We start from the raw sequence: 18324 nt of genomic DNA, 5'->3' as shown, positions 1-18324 counted from the left end.
CTGGTCGGAGGGGGAGGGGGAAGGGGAAGGGATTGATTTGGGTATAGTGTCAGGGGAATGAGTCGACTGTGTTGGTGCCCGCTTGTTCGCGTGGGGAGATGAAGAGCGCGAGGCATGGCTGGGCGACGGGATCCAGGGCGAGCCGCTCCTGGGCCTCAAGGGACCATCGTCGTCCAAGCTGTCATGCTTGCGGATGTGACGGTTGTACCCGCCACGCTCCTGCAGCCGCGGGGAAACGCTGAGTCGCGCTAGATGGGAGATTGCCAGCGACCAGCGCTGCGTGGCATCTCGACGAAGAGTAGGGTCCGTACAACCACTACTAGCCTACGAGGCAACAGTCCTGCCATGTGCATACGCGTGCCAGACGTGCGCCACCACACCACTGCCACAGGTGCATCCAATCCTGCGTAACGTCCACCCCACTGGATTACCCCATTCGACTCGAAGTATGCGGAAAGCAGAACGTACGGAGAGCATGATACCAGGCAAAACGTACGAAGAGCATGGTACCAGGCGTTACGAGGGTGTCGGGGGTTACGAGGGTGCTGAGGGGTTAAGAGGTGCCGGGGAGGTTTAACATGGTGCCGGCTGGCCCAGTGATTGGAGAAAGGTGCCGGAGAAAGGTGCTCAGTACGAGCTTAGATCTTCTGCAAATAGAGGCCGGATATAACTTATTTAGCATATTTTTTTGTGAAATAAAATGGCGAAGCGGTGCGGAGTGCGAAGTGAGCACGGTCGGTTGCGTACAGTGCTGGTGTCGGAGCCTTCCTTGGCGCACAAGCGGTTGACTCCGGGAAACTGTCACGGATTCCTGTACGATGACGTGCTGTGGGTGGAAAAGGCGATTGCCGACCACCGCGACCTGAAGAGAAAGTTGGAGGCCGAAGACGTAGAGGTGCTGGAGCTGAAGGACTGCTTGGAATGGATCTTTCGTCATAAGCGGGAGGAAGCGTTGGTACCAACGATCGACTACCGTCTGAGTTTCATTGATAACATACAGGCGCGCGCGGCTCTGCGGAAATGGTTTCTGGCTCTGGATTCGCCGCGCACATGTGTGGAACATATCACGGGCGGAGTGGCCAGCTTCGAATTAGACGAGGAAACCCTCGTGAAATGCGGAATCAACTCCGACAGAGACGGCCCGCAGACTCCCCGAATGCTGCTGGCGCCCCTGCCTAACATGCAGTTCCAGAGAGACACCAGCATCTGGATTGATGACAAGGTTCTGGTTTCGCGTATGAACATTCCGGTGCGCAGCCAGGAAACCTACCTGCTCCAAAAGATCTGGGAGCACCACCCGAGGTTCGAAGGCGCCGGCATCTGGAACACTGCTTTGCGAAAAGAAGCCTCCCACAGCAGCCTGTCCACCGACGACTCGGACTGCTCCCAGGCTACCTTCGAAGGCGGCGATGTTCTGGTCGCCGGAAACGGCGTCGTACTCTGCGGAGTCGGAGAACGCACCACGCAACAAGGACTCGAACAGGTTGCACGGCTCCTCCTAGCGAAGAACTCGACCATCACAAAGGTCATAGCTTGCATCATGCCCGAAGCCAGAAGCTGTATGCACCTCGACACTGTTTTCAACTTTGTGGACAAGGATCTCGCAATCGCGTATAAACCTGTCACCGACACAATCCGATGCGTCACCTACCATTCAGACGATGGTCAAGTGCTGCAACACACCAAACATGACGGTGAATCCATGTACAACGTGATTGCCGCAGCGCTAGGACTCCCAAATGGTCTCGACATTGTTGACGTACAAACCGACCCCTTCACTAACGAAAGGGAACAATGGGATGATGGATATAATCTGGTTGTTGTCCGCCCGCGCGTTGTTGTGGCCTACAACCGTAACCTCAACGCCAATCGAGCTCTACGCGAAAAAGGAGTCACCGTTATCGAGGTGGACGGCTCAGAGCTCGGCAGAGGTCGTGGCGGCCCCCACTGCATGACCTGTCCCATTTTTAGAGACTAGATTTTCAAACTTTTTGGAGGTCTGGGTTTTTTTCAGTTGAAGTAGATCTTGTACAGAGAAAAAAATTGAAGCGCACACACACGTGTGCTCAATCCGAACAAGTTAAGATTATGAAGATATGCGATCCCTCTTCGGTGAGTTTGGGTCTCTGATGAATATTCGTGATACAGATAGGCCGCCTATTGGAATGTACCACTGTCCTTCTCGTGTTCAGCGGTATTTCGTACATGATGGACCGAATTATGGATTGTTTTAGCATTCTGATATCTCTCGGCTCTCCGCACGCGTATTTTAGAGAATGGATAGGCTGGTCAGTGTACCGCCTTCTGGATGTGAGCGGCGTGGGGCCGTTGATAAGTTCGGTTATTCTAGGTATGGGCCGAACAGTGCCAACTTCAGATTCTTTAGGCATTCCGACGGTCGTTCGCGATATGGTTTTCCACGGCGCCGTGGTGGCATCGTTCTTTTATTTGCTGGACGAGCTGCCAGCACTGAAATTCGATTGGCATGCTCTCTGTTTGAGAGCGCCGGGGGCCGACGAGCATTGGTCGACAACGCCCCATGAACGTGTTAAGGCGGTGGTGGAGCAAGTCGCAAAGTGGATGACGCCCGAGTCGTCTCCAGTGAAAATCACCCGGCGTCGGGTCTCGCAGGAGGAGGCAATTCGGACAGTGGGGGCAGAGGTAGTCCGGGCCGCTTCTTCGGGTGAGTTGGCCGCGCCCTCCGGGACCGAGTCTCCCGGGATCGAGCCCTCACTGCCGGGCGGTCGGTCGCCGAGTAGCCGGTCGCGCCGGAAGACAGCGACGCCGGTGAAGGCGACGAGTGTGCAGACACGTCGGGCGAAGCGACTTGGGCAATTTTCGGGCGAGAAATGAAGCGGGTGGAATTGGTGGCCGGTGAGTCGCACCGGAACCTACGCAAGGGGTTGATTCCGGCGGTGGACCTGCACCCGTCGGAGGGCGTGGCGCATGAGGTCCTGAACCTGCGTCCATGGGGGAGTCCGTTGGACTTAGTGAGTTGTGTGCGTTTCCCACCTGGAGTGGCGGGCATATTGCGTAGTCGCATCTCGGAGGACTTTGAGAAGCTGAGTGGTCTCAATTCCACGGTGGTGCCTTTGCCGCTGGGTCTGCGGGTTACGCCGACGTTCCGTGAGGATTTTCGTTGTTTTGCGGTCGAGGTGGATTTGTATAGCGACGAGGATGTGGCAATGATCAAGCTCTGGCACCCGTACCTGGACTTGGAGCAGCACCCGGCGCAGACAGAGGCGGAGTCGCGCAAGGCGCAATTTACGCTCAAGTTGACCGGATTGTTGACGGAGTTGCCGACGGTGATGGAGGCTTACAAGTCGTTGGACCAGGACCTATTATTTAAGGCGGCCAACATCTCGCAATTGATGGTCGTAACCTTCGCTGAGGAGGAGCGCCATACGTTCCCCGTGGACATCTCCGCCGAACGCAATGACCATGTCTGCATCGAACAGTTCATGCCGCGCGCTGAACGCAATCGCCTGGACGAACACGCACTTACACTCCCGCGTTGCCCCTGGCTCAATCCCAGTGGCGTCACCGCGCCTTTGAGACTCTTCCGCGAAGAGCGCACCCGCGATTACAGCGTTGCAACCAAGGCCGAAATCCGCGCCTGCGAAATGGCCATGCTCAGCATACTTAAACGCGGCCGCATGGAGTGGGCCGAACTCGATGTACATTCTGCCCTCGAAGCCTTCATGCTCGAAGAAGCTCTCAAACCCAACACCACAGTACCCAACGCGCAAGCCGTGCTCAGCAGTAAACCCCGTCCACATTTCGCCCCCCCTCTTCGAGTTCGCCCCACTCCGTACTCCTCCCGTGTTCTCCACCCCGTCCCGTGTTCTCCACCTCGTCCCGTGTTCTCCACCCCGTGTTAGTACATAGATCCAAGTGTTCTGCAGACAACGAGCAAAAGATTGTAAAGGTAATTGGCGAGCAGGCGACAGACTTGTTCGATGACGCGGCGAGCGACCTTAGTGATCAGTTGTTCGGGGACGACCACACGTTGGACGAGAAGCACTTCCTCGAGGACAAGACCGCAGTGAAGCGTCGCAAGGACCGCAAGCCGACGGGTGAGGAGATGGTTGCGGCCGGTGTAGGGGGCGACGACCAGGCAGGACGTATGGCGCTGGAGCAGGAGTTCAACGAGCTGGCGGAGTCCGCGGTACGGCAGATCCTGGAGCGCGACATCGAGGACGACTTTTTCTCGGGCGCCGTCCTGGAGGAGCCGGAGTAGGTTTTTTAATCATGCCCAGACAGTCGACCGAGAAGCCCAGACAGCTAAGCGAACAGCGTAGACAGCACAGCGAGAAGCCGCCGCCCACACGGAGCGCCAAGCACTTGCTGCAGACATACGTCACGGCCTACAAGGCGGCCTGTACCCAGGAAAATTACTTCCTCTACCCCAAGCGTGTCTTCGAGGATGTCGCTACCGGCCAACAACTCATGCGCCAGGTCGAGATCTTGACGCCCTTTCTCTGGTACTGTGAACAAAGTCGCAAAATTAAGGAACATGACCTGATCAATCTGCGTGCTTGCTGGATAAGGATGAAAGACGAAGCGGATCTTGTTCTGTAAGCACCTCAGCTAACCCAGCGGTGGCTGGATATGCACGAACGACTCTGACCCTGGGGTCTGCGCAGCTTGCGTCGTGGCCACACATGTTGTGTTGTAGCCGAGCAGAGTTCCTGATCGAGTTCGGGACGCGGGCAGACATGGACTCCGTGCGCGAGTTGCTCACTGTGGCCAAGAAGCGCAACTTCCTGTCGCACGGGGCGATTATAGCGGTAAGCGAACAGGCTTTCTGGGGCAGAGGCTGCTTGAGGCGGATGCGGCGGGAACGAGGCGCTCGCTGTTGGGGACAGAGACGCTGACTCCATAAAATACTCGCTGCTTGCTTGGTAGTTGGAGAATCACCGACTTTCATTAAGTCAATAGAAAATGTTTGGCCTTATGAGCGGATAGAGTCTCGCGAGCAGCACAAGGGAGCTCCACCGGAGCGGTCCGCCGGCGGCGAATTCGTTTAGGTTGTTGTGTTGGGTCCAGAAGTCGGTCCAGGTTTGTGGGTCTGCAGAGAGTGGTGTGAGTGATGAGTGTGCTTACCTCCTGTGTGGAGGCCGTCGCTATTGAGCGGGACGGCGGGTTTGGGGAATTTCTTGTGAGGTGTGACCATGACGCGTGCGCTTTCGATGAGGCACTCGGCGGAGTGCAGCAGGACGAAGGCCTTGAGGTGGGTGTCATTGGATAAGTGTACACGTGTCTCCTCAGGCGGGGCGGAATCGACTTGTTGGGCTGCGGGGCTTTCGGGCGAGTTTGTGGGCTGGAACGAGTTGCTCAGAACGTCCATGGCTTTTTGGCGTCGGTGTGCGATGCAAGCGTCCACTTCGCTGGCGGCACGGACGACGAAGGTGCACTTGTCAAGCACGGCAGGCGTCCGGGCGTCCGTCTCGGCCCGAGGGTCTTGGAGGTGGGCGCTCAGGTCGTGGTGGGCGGTCGTCAAGTCGTGGGCGGGAGCGCCGCCGGAGGGAGGGAGGTTGTGAGGGCCGCAGACGGGTATATTGACGAGACGGGAGCGTGCGAGCACGTCTTGTTCCTTGACTTCGATCGCGAGGGGGCCCATGGGGTTTCGGAGTGTGAATTTCTCTGCGCTGGACATTGAGGCGCAGGTGGCGGTGATGAGGAGCTGGAGTGCGAGTTGTATGACACGGAGATTGGGACATACGGCGTGCGGGTCGGCTGCGACAGCGATGAGTGGTTGGTCTAGAACGTCTAGTGCCAGGAGAGATTGTATTTCTTCGCAAGAGATCATGTAGCTGGCGAGGAAGTCCTGTACGGCGAAGTCAGGATTGCGTGCGTTGAGTTGCTTTTGGGTGCGCGTGGCGGTGCCGGCGGTGAAGGTGACTTGGACGCGCCGTTGGGAGAGTAGTTGTTCGGCTTGTTCGGCTTCTCCGGCTGCGCGTCGGACGACGACGTCGACGATGTCGTCGGCGGCGCGCAGGACGGCGGCCATGAGATCGTCGACGCTGAGTCCGACCTCCTCATCGTGGAGCGGCGAGATCCGGAAGTCGGGAGTGTTAAAGGGCACGTGACTGAGCGCGACCACGAACTGTTCTCGGCGCAACGTCTGGCCGTGGCCGGGCGCCGAGACGTGCGCCGTCCCAGCGGAATACGCGCGCATTTGGTTCGTCGAACAGGCTACGCCGACCGACGTCCAGATTTCAGCCAAGTCGTCTTCGTTTATCTCGCCCGGCACCAAGTGCATGTCCGTCATCAACGTCGTGATTCGGTCAATCGGAATTGACGGAGACTCCGAGTCGGAATCTGAGTCGCCGTTGCGGTCGGTGTTTCGAATTCGGTCGCTGTCCTTGAGGCCGTCCTTGGGGAGGCCGTCGTTGAGGAGAGCGTCATCAGCGCCGGTCTTGCGAGTGGCACCTCCGGTGGAGCGCCGCGTCGGGCTGAGTCGCGTTTCCAGCCAGTCCCAGAAGGAATCCAATACCAGTTCCGTGTAGCGCGGATAAAGGAGCACGCACCAGGTCAGGAGACTCACGTCCCCGTCCAGGTCCTCCAACGTTAGCAAGACGTCTTCCAACTTGGGGTTATGATGCGCCGGCAAAATGTCAGCTAAATATATCGTAATTAAATGTTCCAAAAATCGCCGCAATAAGTTCTGGATGCGACGCTCCTCTTCGTACTTCGTACTATCGCACAACTGGCTCAAGCTTTCAATCGTCTTGTAACAGTTCTGGATGGCGTCCCGTTTACCTGAACCAGTAACGATATGGTTTAAAAGCTGAGTCTGAATTGCAATCTCACCACGACCTAACAAGAAGAGGGTATGTGCAATGGGGGTGTGTGGAATGAACGGTAATGGGGAGTGAGTGGGGCCAGGAAATGAGCCGGGATGGGGTAGGAATCGTACTGGTGAACCAAGAACACATTTCCGTGTCTGAGGTTTGGTAGACGGTGCTCCTGGAGAACCACGGCCATGCCTTACAGACCTCTGCGTTCATGTCTGTCCATTTATTCTCGTACTGTTGTCGAAACTCGAGATCCCTGTCTCTAAACAGCTGCTCTGTGTTCCCGCTGTATAAGGCCAGTTTCCCGCTCCTCTTGGTCAAGGGAATGCCGTTCACAGCGAGGACGAGGGCTGTGTAGTCCTCTAGAGACACTTGGTCCCGATGTAAAAAGTTGGGGAACGGGGGGAGTATGCAAGCGTCCGCAGACCATTCGAGAGAAGCCTCCTCCTCTTCAAACGCTTGCAAGTACTCGTCCATCGCCTTGGGACAGTCACCGCCAAGTACGGGTTCGTGTAGCACGGGTTCGTGTAGCACGGATTCGCGCACCCCATTCAGACCGGGTTCAAAGGCGGGGTCGCCCGACCCCGGCTCGCCAGAGAGCAAGCCGGTAGGCTCCTCCAGAGGGTCCGGCGTGCGTAACTCCTCCAGCACCAATCCCTCCAGACTCGCAGCCGAGCCTCGCGGTGTGCTAGTCTCCATCGACGTTTGCACTCCAGTCGCTTGGTCCGTTACAGACTCCATCGACGAGGCTGTCACAGAGTCTCGTGTTTGCGTTACGGAATCCCGCACGCAGTCTTGCACGGAATCCCGTACGGAATCTCGCACGGAGTTTCTCACCGAGTCTCTCACCGAGTCACTGACCAGTGGCGGTGGGGACCGCGGTATTGAGCGTGGTGACCGGGACGGGGATCGAGCCGGGGACCTTGGCGGAGACCGCGGGAGAGACCGCGGACTGGCCAGTTGGTACGTGAGGTCGCGGTCCGGGGAGGGGCCGGACATGTGTTGCACAGACCCCACGAGTGGAGAGGCGATCTCACCCCGTGAGCCCGGGACGGCAATGAGCGTGGGGGACATGGGCACCGTGGCCGAGTTTGCCGACGAGGGCCCCATCACCGTCGAGGGACTCACAGCCCCGACCAGCGCAGGGTCTCCGGGAGTCGAATACACGTCCGCTGCACGATACAAGTCCACCGCTTGGTACACGTCCACGGGCGGGTACATCTCGGCAGCGTGGTAGCCTTCGATCGCGGGGTAAGGTTCCGAGGGGTAAGTCTCCAGTTCGATCGCACCATATCCTTCAACCCGGAAGTAAGGTTCGACCGACTGATATGTTTCAACCCGAGGGTATCCCTCAACCGTGGCGGGGTATCCTTCAACCGCGGCGGGGTATCCTTCAACCGCGGCGGGGTAACCTTCAGCCACCGGAGGATATCCTTCAACAGGATGGTATCCGTCCACTGACGGATACACTTCGACAGACGCATAGACTTCCCCAGCCGCCCCGATAGCGTCGGGAATCACGAGTGCGCCGCCAGCCAGCCCGTCTGGAGCGATAAGACTGCCACTCACCAAGCCGTCCCCGGTCCGGTGCCCTAACTGCGGGTCGCCATCAGCTTTGGACAGTTTACCCGCAGACCCATCCCGGCTCAAGCAGGAGCTGTCGAAGGCGCCGCCAGCTGATGCCACAACTGAGAGACCGTGTCCACCCTGCAGGCTGTGTGCGCCCTGCAGAGTGTGTGCGCCCTGCAGGCTGTGTGCGCCCTGCAGAGTGTGTGCGCCCTGCAGAGTGTGTGCGCCCTGCAGAGTGTGTGCGCCCTGCAGAGTGTGTGTTACCTGGAGGGGGTGACCGCCGGGGAGAGGAAACCAGGAAACAGACGTGGTCTGCGCGGCGTCCAGCGGCCTCATTCCGAAGCCGTCTCGGGACAGGACGGGGGCGCCTTGTAGCCGCGGGAGAGCGTCCGTGGGCTGCTGCAGTTCCAGGCGACTGTGCTCGGTTTTCCTAGGCAGGAAGTCGGCCAGTTTGGCGACCTCGGCAAACTTGGACGCGTCCTCGACAGTGGCCGGTGGCGGGATGAGGTCTACCGGTCGGAAGTGTGGCCGCTCGTCGTTCGACCGAGGCCTCGTGTGATCCGTGCCATTTGTCTGGCTCGGTGTATATCGTCTGTGTAATCGATGACCCACAGACCGGTGGCCTACAGATCGGGGTCCTTCTATCGGTCCATTTGCTTCTGTTCGGTAGTCTGTCACATTCCGGTAGTCTACGGGCCGGTGGTCGAATGTAGGATACCCCGCCGGGTCTTGCGCCGGTTGCGACCGCAGGTCCGAAGCAGGCGTCCGTCCGGAGTTGTCCGGCGACTCGGAAGAAGGCGAGGTGTACAGAAGGCCGTCGCAAGGCACAGCGGTGGCAGGCGTAGTGGCCGTATCCTGAACGGCTGGCGTGAAGGGACAGGGGGTGTGCACGTCCCGCACTTTCCGCTTAAATCTTCGCTCGATGTGGTAAGAGCACACACGTTCGCTTGCGAAGGAAGGCGTACAAACTTCTTGTGGAGACCCGGTGCCGGAAGCGGAGTGCCCGGAAGCAGCATGGCCATTGTTGTTCGGACTACTGCCCCCGATGGAAGTCGCACTGTGATGCCTAATCAGAACTCCATTGGTCGGCTTACGCAGATCTCGCTGTCTACCATACAAAGTGTGACCAGGCGTCGAAAAATCGCCTCCACGCCTGCGCTCAGGTGCCAGCTACCAACTGGTGGGACCTCAGTCAACTGCGGAGGCGTCTGGAAGTATGCTTGACAATGATGTAGCCCGGGAACGCGCAGGGAGGGGCGTAGGGAGGTACCTTTCTTCGTGTAGGTCGCGGTACCGTGCTTGTACAATCTGGCTATAGTGGTGCATCTGCACTTACTCCATAAATTGTGATTGACGTTTTTGAATACGGGGCCTAGCAAAAACAATCTAAGTGAATCTGTCATCATAAGCACGCGTGGTCACACCGTGAGTGTACCCATCCAAACCTACTGGTGGAGGACCCCGCGGCCGAACATGACCTTTAAAATTAAAAGAGCTAAGCTTCTTACCTACTCGGGAAACTTCCAAGTCTCGGCGCTCAGTCAACTCAGGGGATTGGAACTCAGGGGATTGGAACTCAGAGGATTGATCGGGTGGCAGTTGGATCCGGTGAAGAAGTTATGATGATGTAATATTCTGAGAATGATATAGATGACTATAGGTTCAACATAGAGATTAAAAACCGCTCTTGTTGAGCTCCTTCATGTAAGCCTGGTAAGCCAGACGGTGTGCCTCCTTCATGGAGTGTCGATGGAAGACCTGATCGGCCGCCACTTGTTGACCGTCAGGAGTATATGCGTGTGCGTGCATGGCAATGCACTTGGAGGGACCGACACTTGTTTGGACGTCGCGTTCCCAATACTTATAATCGACGGGGAAGAGTAGTGTGGCTTGGTAGATGTCGAAAGGCCAGGCGGACTTCTTTTCCGTTAGAGTATTGCCCCGATGTAATGCCTCCGCCGTGGTCTTGGTAACATTGTTAATTTCTTGGCGTGTGTCGTTTCTCATCTGAGTGACTTGTTCCGCACTGAGTCCGGGTAGGTATGATACGCTCACGGACTTTCCGAGACCTATCGGTTCGCCTGTGGTTTCATTTTCGTGTCGTTCGTCTTGGAACCGCGCACCTAAAAAGAAGAAGACCCTCCAACAGACGAACCAACGCATAGGATACCGGGCCGTCCTTCGATACAGAAGTCCAGCCCGATGTGGGGGTGGGGATCATGCAGGGTAGGGGCGCACAGGGATCCAAGTTGCACCGCCGAGAGCTGCTCTAGAATTCAAGTCGGAAGACCGGAGTCCGAAGACCGCAATCCAAAGACCGAAGTCCTAAGACCGAAGTCCGAGACTGAGTTCTTAACAACCCTTGTTCGCGAACCCCTGGGCCGGCAGGGCTGGTTTGACTCGCCGGATTTACCACTGGGGTCGGCAGCCGTGTCACGTTTCATGGACACCTCGTCCGCTAAGGCAATATCCCCTCGCGTCGGCGACATATGTGGCGAAGATCACCACCGTCCTCTCATCACCACGCAGCCATCCAGGTGCAGCCGCTTGCCTGCTATCGGAGCCAGCCATCCAAAGGAGGCTAGCTGGAGAAAGGGCCGGCGGTGCACCGTTCCGACTCGAGGTGGGACGCCCTCCAGGAACAGTGCACGCTCCGGAAAAACGGTAGCTTTGTGATATTCCTGGCGACTCGGACGGAATCACTTCAAGCCATGTGGCGGAGCTTTGGTGGACGGAAACCCGCTGACAACGAGGGCGCGATCGACGCTGGACGGCTAGCCTACTACCGGTGTACCACTCTAGTCCTCCATTGTCCCCGGCGCTGGGACCTGACGCACGAGGATGTCCGGGTTAGGCACCGGGTGTTGGTCGGAAGCCCGAAGGCTAGGCCCTCCACCGTAGCCGTCCATGGTCCTGTGCAGTTAGGAGATTAAGTCGCGAACAGTTTCGCGACTGCAACTCGGTGCTGGCTGCTGTCTTCATCGGGCCTACCTTGTTTGCTTGCCGAAGTCTGCATGCGGGTGCAGGGGGGTCTGAGATACACAAGCGTGCACCTGAACGATGACTCGCAAGTGCTGTGGAGGACAGTTCAACCGTACCCCGCACAACAGCATGAATACCGAACCGGAAACCATAGTTCTGCGTTCGACTCTACCCAAACCGGCGCCCCGTTGGGCGGACTTGTCCACTCGGGCTAAGTTGGAGGCTGCACCTTCGGGTGCACCTTCGGCTGCACCTTCGCCTGCAGCATCGGGGAAGCAGCAACTGCTTCACCCCGTGCTTCAGGTGCTCAACCAACTTGAAAGGAACCATCCGCAAGAATCTGATACCATATCCGGTATCAAACAACACCTCAGGTCCTATGTGGAGCAAGATGGTGACGCCACACCCGCCTCCATATTTGGTGCAAGATCTGCACCATCCGCTTTCAGACCACTCACTCCTCCGGACCTCGCCAGACAACTGGCTCCAACGCAGGAAGCAAGTCCCGTGAGCCTTTCGGACGTGACCTCGATCGACCTCGACGGCCATGAACCCAACTGGGTCATGGATGGTGCAGGGTGCGACGACTTTTTGGAGCCAATCCTCAAGGTCGTTCGCAACCTCGCCTCCGTCCTCGGCAGCAGTCTTAATATCACCGGCCGCAAAGAGGATAAGGCCATCTCAGTCACACACAATCACTCCGAGGCCGCCTCCTGCAACCCAGGCTGCTGGGCATTCGAGATCCCGGCCAACCACCATGACTACATCCCAGAAAAATGTGCACCACAAAGGTGCCCACCCGCACCTTGCCCAAGCGCACCTACGAAAACCAACCAACTACTAAGCAACGTGCATCCACAGGGATACAGAACTACAGTTAGAATACCTTTATGAATATATTCATGAAATTGTGTTTTTTGTTATTCACAAACACACGTGTTTGTTTGCCGAAAAATATGAATAAATTACTAGTCTCTCTATGGGATACGCAGGAGCAAGAGGCGGAGTAACCCTTTCCATCGACCACCGAATGACTACCTCGTCACCCTCTCTATGAGTCTATCTTCGTGATTCGTGCATATGATTGATTCGCTTTGTGACATTGCAAATTTCTGCATGCTTGCATCTTTATCATTGCGAATTTCTGCAAAGACAGTTGTCCGAATTTCTCTTGGTATATCACGGACCGAAAACCTTCATCCGCTACCAGAAGTATGCTAGCAGTGCTTCCCTGGCGCAGAGGACAGGGAACACGTATGTCCTTACGGACGCAGGAGGATCGTTCCACGTAATTTTCCCTCCATTTTACTGTTCTTGTCAAGGTAGGCATGATGGAGTGTCGTCTGTTGGCGTTGCGTGGTTTACGTAGCGCTGCATGCGTTCATTTCGTTACTGTTCCTTTTAGACGCTCGTTTTCATTCTTCGTCGTTGTTGTGCAAGCACATGACCGCGGCATTGTTGCAGCGCACGGCCCTGCGCTCTTCCTCCCGATGTTGCTCCCCATCAAGTTAAGTCGACCCCGCCGGAGACGGCTACGAAGTCATCTGCCTGAATTGCGGCGGTATGTGTTTCTTTCTGATCCTCTTGTTGAGGTGTTAGTTTAGACTTGATTTCGGCCAGCATGGAAATTTTCCATTGGTCAAGTGGTGTGATGTGATCGAAATCTGCGACGGCTTGGGAGAACAGTTTTACATCGTCTTTTTCAACGGCTTCGCATATTTTTTGAGAGAGTTTGGCTAGTCGTGATTCAGCGAAACGGGGGTCTAGTTTACGATACTGTTCCATTGCTACGGATGCGGTGATGGCATCTTCTTGGCATAGGTGAAGTATGACTGCCTTAAAGAAACATTCTTTCGCATTATATTGTAGTAATGTGTTCTTAAGTGCTTTATTGCCCTCTTCCTCATAAATCCGGATTGCCGTACCATAGTCCCGGTCAACGGTGGCTACAAGGTTAGCATAGGCCATTATACATTGCGAGTAATTACTCTTACTAAACTCATCCAAGTCGTAGTACTCAGCCGCCTTCTTATAAAACGACTTTGCAGCAGACACATCCGTACTATTGTACTCTTCCGCCAACTGCTTCATCAACTTACCCGCCTGAGCAAAACGACCCGCCGACGTGTAAATAGAACAAGCCTTCGTATACAATGACTCCGCACTTTTAGCACTTGTCTTAATCGCCATATTGCCCGCATCAACATATGCATTCGCCGCCGAAACACGGTCTTCGCCTAATAACGCAATCTCCGCTGATCGCGCGAAACAACGCTCACTCTCCACCCACTGCTTGTTCACTTTGTAACTGTTCGCCGCCTGCAAATACTTGTCCGCTGCCTCATCGTAACTTACTCCACCCATCAACTTCTTCCATAACGAAGGCCGACACAAATCTTCCGCTTCACGCTCCAATGCTTGTACCGCCTTCAAATCCATCCTGCTGCTCCACTACTGCTCCACTACGGCTGTTGCTCCACTACTACTGTTGCTCCACTACTACTGCTGCTCCGCTACTACTGCTGCTCCGCTACTACTGCTGCTCCGTTATTACCTGCCAAGGTTCAAGCAGTGACTCTTCAGCCAGTTTGGGGGGTAAAAAAAAGTTATGCGATGGCGATGATTGTCAATGATACCCGATCGTCCGTGGCCCGATCGTCCGTAGCCCGATCGTCCGTGGCGCATTCTATTTCGGCTGAGCATTCGGAATCGTTCGCGGCAGGTGCTCGTGCTCGAGCACGCGCGTGTGCCCGTTCTAATTCGCGGGTGGCAGAACGGAGTGAGGTGGAGTCTTCGGGTGCGTTGACATGGACGGAGAGTCGGACTGGGCGTTCGGGGTTGGGAAGTGGGGCATTGTTGGATTTTGATACGGGTGGTGCGCGACAAGTAATTGAGGACTTGGCAGCGAGTCAGTATACATTAACGGACTTGTTACAGCATGCACGGTCATATGAGGCGGCCTCCTTTCGGGATGCGTCGCGTAAAGCGGAACATGAGGTTATGGAACCGACAAGTGGACTCAACATTCGTGCGGCGGAACCTCCCGTCCGTATCGTGGAGGAGTTCAAGTCGGACTTACATCGCGGGTTGACAGTTGTTCAATATCGTGAACATCTGGTGACCTACGGTCCCAATAAGCTGGCAGATGTACCTCGTGAAAGCCCGTTTTCTATATTCCTCCGGTCGTTAGCAGCGCCGGTGATTTTGCTGCTGCTCACGGCCGGTGTGGTTTGCTTCGCCTTCCAGGAGTGGGCGGAGGGTGCGGTGGTCATCACAGTGGTGTTGGTGAACTCGCTGATGACCACGGTCATGGAATCTTCGGCCTCGAATGCCATGGCCGCTTTGGCACAACTCGCTGCACCCGCCTGCGACGTCGTCAGGGACGGACAGGAACTGACTATAGACAGCACTGACGTCGTACCAGGAGACGTGCTCCTACTCACCACCGGCTGCACTGTAGCCGCAGATGCACGCGTGGTAGAAGCCTCTGACCTGCGCACCAATGAAGTCATCCTCACAGGCGAACCACACGAAGTACATAAAGGCGTCGTCTGCAAAAACCCGCATGTCGCCTTCGCAGATAACCTATGCTTCGGCTCAACCAACGTCGTCAACGGACGCGGAAAAGCCATAGTCTACGCTACGGGAATGAACACACAGGTCGGACGCATTGCCGCACACCTCGCCGGACATCGAACGGACAAAGCAAAAGGCAAATGCAAATGCAACCACTCCGGGCACAAAACACCCCTCCAAGCCGCATTAGACAAACTCGGCGGTTGGATCGGAGGTGTAGCAGTCATCTGCCTCGCCATCGTTGTCGTCGTCGCAATCCTCATCGAATATGAAGATCCCACACACCCAGACGTGAACCGAATACTCGCCGTAAATCTCTACACTGATGCACAAAACAGATCCGCAACAGATGTGCAAATACGGATTCGCTTCCAAACACGTGTGTATCAAACACGTGTGTGCACACACATATCGTGGTTGCAGATTATTCTGGTGGGGGTCGGATTCGCAGTGTGTTGCATACCGGAAGGGTTGCCGTTGGTCGTGACTATCTGTCTCAGTCGCGGGTGTACGGAACTGATGCGGAAGCAGGCGAACGTACGGAAACTGCCGGCAGTGGAGACGTTGGGGAGTTGCAGTGTCATTTGTTCCGACAAAACGGGTACGTTGACGGAAGGGAAGATGACCGCGACTGACTTGGTTGTCTTTACGACTGAGTCTGAAGGTCAGTTCCAGTTTTACCCGACTCGCGGGTTCGATCCTCACGGGTCCTTATTTCTACGTCAGGCGTTGAACGCGGACGTAAAGGAGCGCATTTCTGCTTTGTGCGCTCAGGCGACCACGTCCGTCCGGCCGGACTTCGGCTCAGTCGCAACGGACGTGAGCGCTGCGGACGAGATGATGGGGTTGTGTCCTCTCGCCCGCAGCGCCATGGTGGCATTTTATCTCAACTCCTACACGACCAAGCTGGTCGAATCAGAGGAGAAGACATGGAAAACTGTGGGCAACATGTCCGAAGGCGCGATTGTCGTCGCCGCGGCTAAATGTGGCCTGGGCAGCCTCCCCGGCTGCCGCGACCCCCGGGAGGAATACACACGCGTGGTGGAGGGGGAAGTGGCCTTCAGTAGTAGCCGCAAGTGCATGGCCACTCTTCACCAACTTGTTGAACCCAACAAATTCGAGACCATTCGCTTCCAGTCGACTGGGAAAGCCGGGACGGCCACAGCCGGGACGGTACAGGAAGATCCAGTGACGCACGTGGCGGTGATAAAGGGTGCGCCGGAGAAGTTGTTGGCGCAGGTGAAGCGTTGTTTGAAGAAGAGCGCGGCAGAACCGGGCACGTATTCACCGGAACCGGACGTCCGGATTTCCTTGGAAGCGGCGGCCGCAGCGAACGTGGGGATGTCCAACCAGGCATTGCGAGTACTGGCGTTGGCGCTGGTACCGATCCGTGCATCGCAGGTGGGATGCATCGTGTCGCACTCGGGCAACGCAGACGAGTTGGTTCAGTGCTACTTCCAGCTTGACTTCACTCTCCTAGGCATGGTAGGATCCATCGATCCCCCTAAGGAGGGTGTGCGGGAAGCAGTGCTTGGTTGCAAGTCTGCTGGCATCAAGGTCATCATGATCACCGGCGACCAGGTGAACACAGCGAAGGCAGTCGCGGACCAGATCGCCATTACAGAGCCGGGCACCAGGGACAACCCTGAGAACGTCGCCAGACGAGCAGATGTCACCGGAGGAGCCTCAGACAGTCCGGGCACCGCCACCGAGGGAGGGTGTCCGGAGCGCACGGACAGCGAGAGTGGGGACCGCGGTAGTGCGGCCCGTCCGGGCGTGGACCATGGGGGTGTGGTGACGATGTGTGCGGCGTTGCACGACCGGGATGACCCGTTTGCAGCGCACCGGTCATCGCGCGAGGTGGACGCTATAGTGCGGCGTACGAGTGTGTTTGCGCGTGCGCAGCCGGAGGACAAGATTGCAATTGTGAAAGCATTGCAGCGGATGGGTCATGTGGTCGCCATGACTGGGGATGGGGTGAATGATGCCCCAGCATTGCAGGCAGCGGACATCGGGGTGTCGATGGGTATTACGGGTACAGATGTGGCCAAGGGTGCGAGTGAATTGGTGTTGCTGGATGACAATTTTGTTACCATCGTGTCGGCCATCAACATTGGGCGTCGCATCTACTGTAACATACAGACCTTCGTCGCCTACATGATCGGCTGCAATACGGCCGAGGTCATTTACCTCCTGACTGCCATTTTGTGCGATATGATGATGCCCATCGCCGCCGTCCAAATCTTGTTCCTTAATCTCATGACCTCGCTACCGGCACTCAGCCTCTCTGTCGAGCCCGCCAACCCTGATAATATGCGTAAACCACCCCGCCCAAGTGGCCAACCCATTATGACCAAGGACTGGTGGCTGTTTGGTAATCTTCCGCACGCGTTTGTCGAAAGTGTGCTGGTTCTCGTTAATCTCGCACTCGCCATGTACCTTAACAACGGTGTTGTCACCATCTCCCAAGTCCATGGACAATGCCGCCGCACAGATTACCAAGCCTACTTCTGCCAAAATGTGGAGTACCGCCTCGACCACGGCTTCTCCGGCTGGGTGACCAACGTGGACTACTTTGACGGCACCACCATGCGTCAGATCCTCGGTGCCACCAAGGGCAAACACACCCACTGGCTACGACCCGATGACATCTTCGGCGCCGGCGGCGCAGCCGCCGCGGCGCCGGGATGCGAAATACTGGACGAGTACGGCTGGTGTGTGCCGCCGGCGTCGTACCGTCATGAAAACCACACTGTGCTCATGCGTGGAAGTGAAATAGCATTGTCAATGTCCTTCCTGTGTTGCGTGGTGATCGAGATCATTCGTACCTACACTGTTCGTAGTTGGATTGCGGGTTGGAAAATATTCAATCGGAGCGGCGCAATGCATGTGCTCTGCTCCGCCTGTCTGGCTCTCACCATCCTAGTCATCATCATCCCCGGACTGAACAGCATCCTTAGCCTTTGGCCGCTACAGTGGTGGCAATATCTCATTCCGCTCGGCTGGAGTCTACTCGCCGCCGTTTGGGATGAATGTACTGGCAAATATTACTATCGACACCATTATTATCCCAATCATGTACTCAACAAAAAACCAGCCCCCACAGCCTCTCGCCAACCCACCAGCGCCCACGAAGATCCCGAACCTATCGACGAGACCCTTGTATTGCGGGCTAGCGAACCAGTCAAAATTCCACTCGGCTCCCACCACATTACCATCCACCGAAAATCATCTGTTCCACAAAACGCGGCTGAATTCTGACACGAACACCACCTGCTTGCGAGCACTGGTCGCTGGTCACCTTTCTCATGGTCGTCGACTTGACTTGACCTGACCTGACCGTCCTCTGGAAGGCGGTGCACTGGTTTGTAAGTCATGTCGAACGGTGGGTCATATT

General features: G+C 56.5%; 8 protein-coding genes across 8 annotated transcripts; 5 read left to right on the top strand and 3 right to left on the bottom strand.

The window, feature by feature from the left end:
• Positions 1–700: 700 nt before the first annotated feature.
• Positions 701–1978, top strand: GNI_011120 (arginine deiminase; the record flags this gene model as incomplete). The annotated part of the gene is made up of 1 exon (XM_011130498.1): positions 701–1978. The coding sequence occupies one exon, from the start codon at positions 701–703 to the stop codon at positions 1976–1978; it is 1278 nt and encodes a 425-aa protein (XP_011128800.1).
• Positions 1979–2849: 871 nt separating this feature from the next.
• Positions 2850–4240, top strand: GNI_011110 (TAFII55 protein; the record flags this gene model as incomplete). The annotated part of the gene is made up of 2 exons (XM_011130497.1): positions 2850–3762; positions 3906–4240. The coding sequence occupies 2 exons, from the start codon at positions 2850–2852 to the stop codon at positions 4238–4240; spliced, it is 1248 nt and encodes a 415-aa protein (XP_011128799.1).
• An 11-nt stretch (positions 4241–4251) lies between these two features.
• Positions 4252–4581, top strand: GNI_011100 (hypothetical protein; the record flags this gene model as incomplete). The annotated part of the gene is made up of 1 exon (XM_011130496.1): positions 4252–4581. One exon carries the CDS (start codon positions 4252–4254, stop codon positions 4579–4581), a length of 330 nt encoding a protein of 109 aa, XP_011128798.1.
• A 445-nt stretch (positions 4582–5026) lies between these two features.
• Positions 5027–9710, bottom strand: GNI_011090 (hypothetical protein; the record flags this gene model as incomplete). Its single annotated transcript, XM_011130495.1, has 4 exons — positions 5027–6822; positions 6923–8476; positions 8648–9477; positions 9706–9710. 4 exons carry the CDS (start codon positions 9708–9710, stop codon positions 5027–5029), a joined length of 4185 nt encoding a protein of 1394 aa, XP_011128797.1.
• Positions 9711–10043: 333 nt separating this feature from the next.
• GNI_011080 (hypothetical protein) lies at positions 10044–10858 on the bottom strand (the record flags this gene model as incomplete). Its single annotated transcript, XM_011130494.1, has 2 exons — positions 10044–10492; positions 10783–10858. The coding sequence occupies 2 exons, from the start codon at positions 10856–10858 to the stop codon at positions 10044–10046; spliced, it is 525 nt and encodes a 174-aa protein (XP_011128796.1).
• A 571-nt stretch (positions 10859–11429) lies between these two features.
• GNI_011070 (hypothetical protein) lies at positions 11430–12245 on the top strand (the record flags this gene model as incomplete). The annotated part of the gene is made up of 1 exon (XM_011130493.1): positions 11430–12245. One exon carries the CDS (start codon positions 11430–11432, stop codon positions 12243–12245), a length of 816 nt encoding a protein of 271 aa, XP_011128795.1.
• Positions 12246–12854: 609 nt separating this feature from the next.
• Positions 12855–13790, bottom strand: GNI_011060 (putative alpha-soluble NSF attachment protein; the record flags this gene model as incomplete). The annotated part of the gene is made up of 1 exon (XM_011130492.1): positions 12855–13790. The coding sequence occupies one exon, from the start codon at positions 13788–13790 to the stop codon at positions 12855–12857; it is 936 nt and encodes a 311-aa protein (XP_011128794.1).
• A 174-nt stretch (positions 13791–13964) lies between these two features.
• On the top strand, positions 13965–18188 carry GNI_011050 (putative P-type ATPase; the record flags this gene model as incomplete). Its single annotated transcript, XM_011130491.1, has 1 exon — positions 13965–18188. The coding sequence occupies one exon, from the start codon at positions 13965–13967 to the stop codon at positions 18186–18188; it is 4224 nt and encodes a 1407-aa protein (XP_011128793.1).
• Positions 18189–18324: the final 136 nt, after the last annotated feature.

The sequence above is a fragment of the Gregarina niphandrodes genome, assembly GCF_000223845.1.
Source record: "Gregarina niphandrodes unplaced genomic scaffold scaffold00002, whole genome shotgun sequence".
Classification (NCBI taxonomy): Eukaryota; Apicomplexa; class Conoidasida; order Eugregarinorida; family Gregarinidae; genus Gregarina; species Gregarina niphandrodes.
Note: the sequence above shows the minus strand (reverse complement) of the source record. Positions and strands in the feature narration are given on the sequence as shown.